The sequence below is a fragment of the Gymnoscopelus microlampas genome (assembly GCF_963454915.1).
Source record: "Gymnoscopelus microlampas genome assembly, chromosome: 7".
Taxonomy (NCBI): Eukaryota; Metazoa; Chordata; class Actinopteri; order Myctophiformes; family Myctophidae; genus Gymnoscopelus; species Gymnoscopelus microlampas.
The window spans coordinates 35,268,162-35,280,151 of record NC_139944.1 but is presented as its reverse complement, the minus strand read 5'-3'; the positions used below and the strand labels follow the sequence as shown (position 1 = coordinate 35,280,151).

Below are 11,990 nucleotides of genomic sequence, written 5' to 3'. Positions count from 1 at the left end.
GAACTAGGAAATTGCAGGAGCTTATCTCATCACACTCTTTTAAAGCGTGGGTGAAGTCATTGAGGAAAATTAAATGCAGGTCTGTAATGTATATGTTTTGATCCTTAAGTGTTGTGACATTGTTAGAAATCTCTTTCCATGGCTTCAATGTGTAACTTGATAGCTTAAAAAAAAAAAAAAAATGTTAGAGGCCTAATCTGTACTAACTGTATTTATGTGCGTCTACATTTGCACCGATGTTTTCGGCCAGTTCTCTCTTGCAAAATAGATTTTTAATCTCATTGAGACTAACCTGGTTAAATCCATATTAAATAAATAAAAGCAGAAATGAATTAAAAGGCAATGAACTTGATAAATGTTTCTGATTCTAAAACGGTTTCCCCTGATGTCCCCCACTGTCCCTTTTTGTCCTTATGTGTCTCAGGGACTGAGTGCCTAGTCTTTCACAATGAAGTTTAACTTGTTCAAGAAGAAGCCAGAGGCCATGGTGGCTGCAGAGCCCACTGGGGCCACCACCGTGACAATGGCCCCCGCCCCTGCAGTTGTCTCCACTGCGGTGGCCGACCTGGCACCTGGCCCCTCTGGCAACCAGACGGAGATCAGCAAGAATGACATGTTTGAAGAGATCAAAGCAAAGTTCTTGAATGAAATTGATAAAATTCCACGTGAGTTGCAACAATAATCCTGCCTCCCAACCGTTTTACACACACAGAGGCTAAATTCTTCTGACATCAATCACACTGTATGTTTGATGTAGCTTGCCTCGAGAAATTACAGCATAGGTTGCTTGACTTCAGTTCTCCCTGTGTGGTTTTTACATTCTAGTGCCTCCATGGGCTCTTATTGCCATCGCTGTGGTGGCAGCCTTGCTCATCCTCACCTGCTGCTTTTGCATAATCAAGAAATGCTGCTGCAAGAAGAAGAAGAACAAGAAAGGAAAGAAGGGAAAGGACGGCTTCAACATGAAGAACATGCAGGGCGAGGTATGACGCCTTGTGCTTCATACACGCTCACCCGCAGCACCAAAGGGTGGATCTCAGGGTAACAGTCATGTTTTGGGGTTACGCTGTGATTTCCAAGTTTACCCAGATGATTTGTTTCCATTGTTTTATTATGCTATAACTCCTAACTTTTTTTGTTTGTGTATTAGAGCAATATATCAATGTGCCTCTGAATGATATAATTTACTGAGTTCTTCTTTTTGAGATGTGTTTAGCTAACATCCTTTGGTCTTTCACCAGCAGCTCTTTCTGTAGGCCAGACTTTGAAGGACACAAAGGAGAGCTCTCTTCCCCTTCATTTACTTGATGTTGTTCTGGTGGTCATTTAAAGTGCGTGACGTACTCCATTGTGGTAGGCGGTGAAAAATGACACACACTGTTAAACGGTGGCAATGGGTAGTGGGCATGTGGAAAATTACCAGTGTTGTCCCTGGTGTGATGATGTGTTACAATAGATATACTGCAACCTCAAGGGCAACAGATATACTGTAAGTGCAAGACCCACAGACTCTTAAGAAATGAAGACAGACAAAAATCCAGGGGATAAATCTTAGAAAAACGAATGATTAACTCCATATTTAATACATTAGCATGCCCATGGAGATTTTCCTCCACACCAATGACAGTTAATTAAAACAACCAATTAATTGTGTCCGCAATGTGAATAACTGTCCCCGGCTGGAAACGTGACAGGGTAATTCCTCAGCACGGAAAACGAGTGTGTCATTTCTCATCCTATTTGTGGTGGTGGTGGTGGTATAAGTGTTGTTACTGGTGGTGATGCTGACTGCCTTTCTTTTTGTAGCGTGTTTGGTCCTTGTGTCTTGTGAGTTGAACCTCTCCCTCTCTCTGCTCTCCTCCTTTTTCCGCTTTTGTGTCTGTCTTGTGTGTGCCTCGTGTTTCTTGACTGTGGTGGACCCTATAATCTACGGTAGGTGGATAGCTCACACTGAAGCTCTCTTGCCACTGGGCGGAGAAGGGTTTCATGGAATGAAAGTCGTAGCTTCCTTTACCTTTTTCCCCCAATCTTTTTTATTATTATTTTTTATTTTGGTTATGACAGCTTGAGAATGTAACAATTGGAAAGCTATGATGTGCTCCATAAACCCCAGAGAGGAGAGTCTAACCATCTAACACATTGTTCCTGAGACAATGTATCTGTATATGTAACTCACACCAATATTGAAAGTATTGGATCAAGACATGATATGCAAGACACGTTTAACACGATTAATCTATGCATGTGGTAAAAAAAAAAGGGCATGGTTGGTTGTTTGGGAGAAACTGCATGAAAAAAAAAAAAAAAAGAAATGTCATTTTGATTGCACCAGAATAACCGTTATACCCAAGGATGGCCTTAGATAAAGCAGGAGCAGTGAGCAAAACCTGACTGGCTTGAAAAGTAATGACAGGATTGCACAAACACTACAAAGTCCGAATTACCTTGGAAATTGCGACTGCAATAGTTAAAAAAATAAAAATAAATTAAAAGCTTGCTGCGCCCTTTAATCATGAACCATTTACTGTAATAATGGTGAGCTGAGTAGAGAGTGGCGTTTTATGATTGCAAAATGTATCTAATTGCACATCAAGGTATGCAGACCCCTTTTTTGCAGTAAATAGTTCTGGACATTATCTTATTGCAAAAAATATGTCTGATGAATTAAAACACAAATTGAACTCGAGTCGCAAATAAATCAAAAATAAAATACAATTCATGGTCAGGTCAGTATCTGAAAGCCCTGTCTTTGCCCTGAGAAGTCTTATTTTCCTATCATTCTGTAGGCATTGGAATTGGCTGTTGTTAGCTAGTTCCTTAAGGGTACTCAGTGAATTTACATGCCTCTGTTCATTATGTGAAATCAAAGAATCTAACAATCTTCACCTATGAACAAAGAAACACTCAAAAACAAAATGACAAAACAAAACAAAAACAAGGTGTTATCAGATTTCATTGAAAAAGGTTCACATTTCTTCTCCCTCTTGGTGGAACTAGCATGCAATGCCTCCACTGTCTCTGGCTGACTCTGTCACTGAACGGCACAAGCATGTTGAAGGAGCTGCCGAATGAACAAAAAAAAAAAAGAAGAAAAAAAAGAACACACAGTGAAGATGGGAGGTGTACTAACAAAATTATTTTTGAATGAATCACCCATAGACGTTTGCAAAGTTATAACTGGTCAATCCATGACTGAATGATACAGTATGCCATCAGGTGCCCCAGGTGCCGCTCTACATAAACTCCTGGAGGCCCCGTGTCTGTGGCATGCTGTTATGGGGCACTCCCGTCTTCTGACACCTGATCCGCCTTTGACACTCTATGTTGTGTCATCTTAACACCACAGAAACACCAGGATGACGATGACGATGAAGGAGAGACTGGACTGACAGAGGAGGAGAAAGAGGAAGAGGAGAAAGAGGAAGAGAAACTGGGAAAGCTGCAGTATTCAATAGAGTATGACTTTGAGAACACAAAGGTCTGTGAATCATTACTTCTTATTACATGCTTTTTATTTATCAGCATGTTTTGCTTTTCATATTGTTCAAAATTCTGTAATCAAATAATCAGGTGAAACAGTTTAGCCTAATCTTTATGCAAGACTGCAGGTGCCAACAAAAATGGAGAGCAAGGGCTCATCACTTTATTGAGACTAAGGCTAATGAAGCTGGATGGTCTATAATCGCTAAATCAGTAAAAAAAAAGAAAAGAAAAAAAAAGCAATCAAACAGGGATTGGCAATTTATCTCTACTATATTCAGTAACTCTATCATCATTACAGTAACCCTCTTTTGCAGTATCGCTGCAGTGTTGTGGGATGGCATGGATTTATGAGGCTGCGATGTGCTGAATCATTCAAGAGGATCGTTTGTTATGAATCAACATAATGTGGCTTGCTCCAAAAATAAAAATAATCTTGTTAAAACTGTACTTAATAGAATTGCAGAATTACCTCGTGCTCTCGCATTTAGGTGCATATTATCCTGCAAAATGTGATGGGGGGGGGGGGAAGAAAACGTTGGCTCCAGTCAAACAATGTGCAGGCAATTTAGAACAAAATTAAGCATTTAGAAGACACTCTTATCCAGTGACTATGAAAGCTATTTGGCCTGAACCCTAAAATTACAGGGTAAATCACTTGAAATTATTTACGTAAGTGATACAAATTAACAAGAATAGCATGTAGACATCAAACCTAGCATCTGTCTAAACATCATGCTATAAACAACATGGTATCTAAATAACATTCTTAGCATTTCTGGTCAAGCAAACATGTCTCTCTAAATAATGTTATGTGAAAAAAAACATAGTGCATAGTATAAAGCATCTATCCAAAAATAGGGGACAAGAAGTGATACAAAGATTGAAGAGTGCTAGGGGGTGAGGTAGAGTCTGAAGAGGTGTGTTTTCAGATTGTGGTATCCCACTAGTCAAATAAAAAGTGATTGCTTGGGTGGCTCAGGTTGGCAGATGATATTGTATATCGGTATAGCCTAACCAATGTGTGGGTTTTCATGGGCAGCAGTGAGATTGACACAGGTGAATGAACCCAGAAATGTTGGGTTGGTCTCTGATAAATGTCTGTCTCCACTGACCTCTGCTCCCCATTTATCCTATACTATAGCTCACAGTCGGCATCCTCCAAGCGGCAGACCTAATCTCCATGGATTCAGGCGGAACGTCTGATCCCTACGTTAAGGTCTACATCCTCCCTGACAAGAAGAAGAAGTTTGACACCAAAGTCCACAAGAAAACGCTGAACCCCGTTTTCAATGAGACATTCGTATTCAAGGTAGGTCTCTCTTTGACGTGTATACCTGACCTTTGGAGAAAAATGACAAGTGTTTATTGTACTGTACCAGAGTAAAAAAAGTCCACACTGCCGCATGTCATGAAGAAAGACTCCAAACAACAGTGATGTCATATTAACCACATGAACCCTAGCGTCCCAATTCATGGGGCAAACATTCAGCGAAAATAGTAGCTAATAGTAGCTATTTTTTTTACAAGGGAAAAAAGGAGCGTACCTACTGTAGTATAGAGCCCTGCAGGGTACCCCGGGCTAATAAATAAGTGGGTAAGTAAATATTTAGCATCTCCGATTTTGTGAAAACCCACTGCCTGCCTGTCTCTCTTGCCGTGTGGACATGATGGAACCACACCCTGTCTGCTTTCTCTGGCTGCTGTGTACCCAATACCCAGCCCATCCTTTCTCTCTAATGAGCTCCTCAGAGACTTGCGATGCAGCTTTGGGTCAGAATGGAGGCAGTGTTTATCTGAAAACTGGTACCAGCAGAATGAGTCGTTTTTGCTGTTCTCTCCCAAGCAATCCTAGAGAGAGGAGGCCATCATTACTTATTTTTTACCAGGTTTATTTCAGTTATTTTGCACTTCCTGTCTCTTTTGTGTTTCTAGTGAAAGGCCTTTTTTTTTATACCAAGGGCACGTCTAGATGGAGCATTTTTTTCTCAATGGGATCATGGAAGGACATATTAAAGGATCTACACCATGAATTTAAAAAATATGTATATATTTAATATCATATTGTTTATGTCCCTCAAGCGTTTTTCAAAAGGTTTGAGCCTAAATCAAGCCTCAGATATACTCATTCCAGCTAACTTCTCTCTGGCTTATAAAGCACTTTCACCTGCAATACCACATTGTCCTGATTTGCACGAGGCGCTATTGAGCCAGTTTGAATGCATGTTATCTCCTGGTTTTTTTCTTTTCTATGTTGGAACTGAAAAACGGGAGGGATTGTACCCGAAAGTGACGTCACTTTCGGGGCCCAAATCAGTTTGGCCTGTTTAAAGACTAATTTACATAAAACCCCAGATATGCTGTGAAAGCCTGAGGGCTCAAACTGGGGTATTTTTTGGGATAGAAGAGTAGTAGGGGAGACCAAAAACACACAAAAAAGAAGGAAAAGTTAAAATTCATGGTGTAGTCCCTTTAAGTAATCTTTTAATGCAGAATGCATTTTTAACTATTGATATGAAACAACTGTATAAATGTCTTATTTTCCTATCATTCTTTTACAGTAAAGGCATGTTTCTCTTTCAGGAAATATGTTCAATTCCAATTACGTAATTAAGCCAAAATTGTGGATTGTGGATATTTAAAGTACTGAATTTATTGTGGATAAATACAATTTATTTCCTGTGAATATCAATGAATAACAAATCCGACAAAATTCTGTTAAAACGTTACCATAATGTCATAATGTGTCTGTTTATCACATCCTCATAGGTCCCCTATGAGGAACTGGGTGGGAAGATATTGGTGATGTCTGTTTTTGACTATGACCGATTCTCCAAACATGACATTATTGGAGAGGTGAAGATCGCAATGAACTCCATTGACCTTGGACAACCCATAGAAGAATGGAAGGATCTGGAGAGTGCAGACCAAGAAGAGGTGCTGTTAACACCCCTCCCATGGGCTCTAGTAGAGCCCATGGGAACTGGGCAACTAAGTATAGGGTTTAAGAGTGGTCAATTTGTTGACATATTTAAAAAGTTGTTCTTTTTGCTTGTTTGTTTTTTGACCTGCCACTGAAGTAGTATATCAAATACTGTCATTTACCTGTCAGTATGATATGGTCAAACATGATTTTTGATATTTCAAAGCAGTTTGTTGGATGAACCATTACCTACTGCTATTCTTTAAATATCATTTTCACTTGTTTGTCCCTGTCTACCTGCATCCAACTGCTCAATATTTTAGCCAGAGAAGCTTGGAGATATCTGCATCTCCCTTCGTTATGTGCCAACTGCTGGTAAACTCACTGTCTGCATTCTGGAGGCCAAGAACCTAAAGAAAATGGACGCCTGTGGATTGTCTGGTACAGAAATATCATACTTACATGTATTTCAAATCCCTGACAAATATATTTGTTTCTTTCTTTCTTTCTTTCTTTCAATTCTCTCCAATGCTCCAATTTGTTTTTATTTGTATTGTGTGTATACACTAAGCTCATTACCAAAGTAGCTATGTCTCATTGTTAAATGGATTACGTTTAACTGAACGATAATTGTCTTTGACTGCAGATCCTTACGTGAAGATCCAGCTTCTGCAGGGAGGTAAGCGTCTGAAGAAGAAAAAGACCACGGTGAAGAAGAACACACTGAATCCATACTACAATGAATCATTCAGCTTTGAAATCCCCCTTGACCAGATGCAGGTACAGTACATTACAGTGTTTGACATGGCATATCGTTGCTGTCGGGCAGAAACCTTATATCTCCATAGTTTCAATTTATGTTTTTTCATAGATTAATGCCCTACGTTGTCGTACAACAGTGTCGCACAAAAGTAGCAAAAATAGCTGATCTACAAGCTCACAGTGCGTCGCCTCGCGGGACATTTAATATAACATGTGAAAGTGGTTAAGTCCGTGGGTTTTATAAATATTTCCTGAGAAGTAACGGTTGTGGACTGGACATACAAGCTTTCCACCCGACAACGACGATAGAGTTAAACTACCATTGAGGATATGACTGTGTGTATACAGTCAAAAGGGTCATGTGATGTTGTGTTTCTTTATTCCAGAGCTTTTCTATTACCTTCTCAACACATGGCCTAGAAAATCACTTGCGCCAATGCCTTGAAAAGGGAAGAATGTTTGAATTTCTCTTTTGTGCTCCTCTCAGAAAATCTTGGTGGCGGTGACGGTGTTTGACTACGACAAGATCGGAAAAAATGACGCCATCGGGAAGATCTTTGTGGGCAACAAGGCGTCAGGCTTGGGTCTGAAGCACTGGTCTGATATGATGGCCAACCCGCGCCGCCCCATCGCCCAGTGGCATCCATTACAGCCCGAGGAGGATATCGATGGCGAGCTGGCAAAACTGAATGCAAAGAAGTAACTAACTTCACCAAAGCCAACTAACTAACCGACTAACTAACTCAGAACCCCAACCTTTACACTGCATGAAACCCCATCTCTTTACACATGGCTATGGGTCATGACCTCTCGGATCTCTGATCAGCAAAAAAAGAGAGATCGTAGAATATCTGCTTATTCATGGTTAAGTAAAAAAAAAAGGGAAAAAATGAGAGAAACGTGAATAGTACTTTTTAAAGCACCGCCACATTTCACACAATAGTGTAAGCAGGACTGAATGACTGGGTGACTGCTTTGTGGAAGGCAGACTTTTGAGTGTTTGTTTCAGTTGAACTTGCCTTTAGAAACAGATTCTCAGGTGGCTGACATGTGATGACAGGCTAAGTGGAAGCAATGCAGGAAATCAAGCTTTGTTTAGTTTTTAGAGCATTATGCATGCTTTACTTATTGTCCCACTGCTCTCCATACACCATGCCCAATATTATAACTTGCTAATAAGTGTGCTATAACTTTCAGTAGGAACTGCTGTAGTATTGGGCTATTTCTTGCATAAAATCTGTATTAAATAAATTAATGTAAAAAAGGTTTAATTGAGATTGAAGTTAATGCAGCAATCCAGTTTGGAGTGTGTTTTTAAAGATGTCCACAGGAGATTGCCTTCATTTGACCAACTCTGTTGCAGTATATTCCCATTTGAGAAGGAGATGTGTATAATAGTATATGGCAGGGAAAACATAGTTCTGTCAGTTTTGTTTGTTTTATTTATTGTTCTTATTTGTCATCAGTTTCTCAGTCCATGATGCCATGATGGCATGTCTATATTTGCTCCAAGTGTCTTCAGATAGACCCACGTTGAGACTGGGTGTATAAGGGTGCTTTTCCCAATTTGACACTTTGTGAAATACAGTAGGCACAGAGTTCAGTTATTTTATGGGTAATTCAGAGCACTGCAATTTCTCTACGCAATGTTCTAATGCTAATTTATGCTCCATCGTACTACGGTGTCACGTGTCAAAAATATATGATCTACAAGCTCACAACGTGTCGCAGATGCGACCCATTGAGAACTTGTTGACCAGCCATTTTTGCCGACCAACATCATCGTACAACAGTATAGTATAAATCAGCCTTAAAATAGTTGTGTCTCATAGTGAATCTTTGGTCTAAACTAGCCTTTAGAGGGAAAGATTTGAACTGGGTAAACCTCACCCTAACAGGGACATTATGAATGTGCTATCTGACATCTATCTTGAGCTTTGCTTGACCACTTGGATGTAAAACCTTACTTATCAATAGACAAGTAAGGATGATGGAAGGCTTACCGATGTTGTTTTAAAATAATTGCAACTTTAATTTTGTTGTGTTTTGCTGTATACATTTATAGATAGTGCCATCTGACAGTCACTTTTATTTTGATATCAATTGGTCAATCAGTTGGTTATATCTTCTCTTTCTCGTTATACAGTACACTTTACAACTTTAATCAGCTGATATTTGCTGGTGAAACAACAATGTGGGGATTTCTGTGAAAGGGATGATTTTTATAGAGAACTGCATATAATTTGAAATGTTAAGATGTAGTTCTTGCACTTTCTAAGGGTGTGTTAAATCAATGCAACATGTGGGTTTGTATAATCTGGACTCAACAGATACTATGAAATCTTGTTGACCACCACACATAATGTACAGTAGGCAATAGGCATATATACAGACACACTGTATAGTTCCAATGCCATTTGCTTGAAACAAATGGAGCTGCAAAAAACTAAGAAAAAAATATCCAAAAAATACAAGCATGTATCATGCTTTGCTGTATTTCATGTTGTTTGGATCGCTTACCATTGACTCATTAGCCATATGCTGTCTGTACCTGATCCCAAAGTACTGCAATATGGCAGTCTTTCAACCCAGAAACATTGTATTAATTTGATGTGCAGAGGCTGTGGTATTGTTACTGGAGTTGAAAATGGTTTTGCACATGGAAGCTGATCAGTAGGATGCTGATTGGCACCTTTGCCTCTCTCTCTGTCTCACTTTCTCTCTTCCTTCTTTCAACCTTGTACATCAGGCAGATTTGTTAATAGCGCATGTAACTACAAGACTGTAAATAGCAGCATGTTTTAAAGAGGAACCATAATTAAATTGTGTATGTGTGTTTGTGTTCTCTGTCACTTTGATAATAAAATGGAGGAAAACAAATATGCACTGACTTGCAATGTTTATGTATTTTTCACTGAATGAGTAGTATGAGACTGAATGTATGTATGTCTAAATAATCTAATTTTGATTTCATAGGCTGTTTTCAAGCCTGGAATTATGTCAGGGTTGCTTTTTATCTTGTGTGAAATTCCACTTAGTTTGCATGCTTGTTTGAACATGTTTGTCAACCTTTGTATGTGTCTATTGAGGTCTGTCAGTATACAGTATGTCTGGGCTACAAGTCATGCAATTGCCAGTAATTTCTGCTTGTACTTGTCAAATGTGTTGGTCGTTGAAAACCAGTACAAATATATATATACTGTATATTTCAAAAAGGAGAGTGTTTATTAGCTCCTTGGTTTTATATCTATACCGTAAGTGTTTCCTTCATTAACTCCTGCCAAATGGGTTATTTACAGTACATTTTGATTTCTCCAAGCATGGACTTGTAGCCCTTGATACTTTATGTGTACCCTCTTATATTATTGCCATCCGGCCAACCCCACTTATAGATTTCAGATTTATTTATTACATAGTGAAGATATTAAATGTAAGCAAAATCAACATATTTTGTTTACAAACGCCAGGTCTGTTGTTCACAGTAGGATTTGTTCCTTTAAGATCCAAATAAAAAATGTGAAAATGGAGACATTCTTCTTTAGTTATTCTAACCCTTTAATTAGACTGAATTTTAACTTGATGGAAGTCAAATTCAGTTCACTGTCAGTTAGAAGGAAGGAAATCTTCTTGTTACATTTTTGTAATTAATCTTTCACTTTCGATAATAGTTCATTTGCAACATATATGAAGGTCAATAATGCTTCAAAGGCTATATCAGTCTATGCTATATATTATATTAGTAACCTCTCTAACATGCAGACTCAGTAGAAAACATACTAATAGCCTGTGCATAATTTGTATTATTAATTTAGATCAGGTATGGTTTCAAATGTATATTACATTTTTTTTTCTATGAGGCAGCTTTTATTTGGCTTTTTTTCAAGGTCATTCTATATATTGCACATATTTTTCTGACAATATGAGCTGCCATGACATTCTGTTCACTTTACATGTGACTAAGTGTATTTGCAATAGGACCAACAGAACCTGTGTTTCTATTATTATTACTGTTTCCTTTGTGAACTAGACAATGTGACACTGAACGGGTCATTTGTCACCTTACTGCAATGCAGGCAACAAAATCCCGGTCTTCCTTTCTGTCTTGAGCAATGGGGCAGAACCAAACAGTGCAGAAAAAACATTCACAATGCAATACTGCTCAACTTACTGCTTCAATAATGGTTCCTCTTTAAGGCTAATTCATACTTTGTTGTATGGTTGTGTCACTCGCAGACAAAAAATGATTCTCAACTTAAAATGTGATGCGTCACAACAGTCATACGACAAAGTATAAATTAGGCTTTTGTCATAGACCACTGAAGTGAACATGGCCATCATACAGAACTTCCAAAGAGCCACCCCCCCCCCCCCCACCCCACCCCAACTCCTTATTCCTTCACTTATCCAGCAACATGGACAAAAGAAAATGAACTGAACTTGTTTGTGTCTTGTTGTAGAGGTGTGTGTCAATAGTTGTGCCTTTTTTGTGAATTGCATGTTTTATTTCCTTACAAAGAATATGTTTTCCAGCAAAGAAACAAAAAAAAAAAACAGACTCAATCACTTGTAATCATATATCACTCTATGTAGACAAAATATGGAATGTCTTCAAGACATATCTGTATGTTATCAAGTAACCATAGAAAATAAAGGCCTTTTGAGTAGATTTGTCTTTTGTGTTATGTAAATGGCTGGTCTTCAGAGTCACGCAACAATCTAGTGGTTATAGTCATAGTGACCAATCCACAAGGGAAATTCAACATGCAAATCAGTCTTAAAATAGTGCATGAGTGAAATACTTGAACTGGAAATAAAACAATACATT

General features: G+C 38.7%; 1 protein-coding gene across 1 annotated transcript; it reads left to right on the top strand.

The window, feature by feature from the left end:
* The first annotated feature begins 451 nt into the window (after nt 1-451).
* syt2b (synaptotagmin IIb) lies at nt 452-8,304 on the top strand. The gene is made up of 8 exons (XM_084063192.1): nt 452-665; nt 826-983; nt 3,356-3,478; nt 4,625-4,792; nt 6,250-6,417; nt 6,727-6,844; nt 7,050-7,183; nt 7,653-8,304. The coding sequence occupies exons 1-8, from the start codon at nt 485-487 to the stop codon at nt 7,866-7,868; spliced, it is 1,266 nt and encodes a 421-aa protein (XP_083919318.1). The 5' UTR covers nt 452-484; the 3' UTR covers nt 7,869-8,304.
* Nucleotides 8,305-11,990: the final 3,686 nt, after the last annotated feature.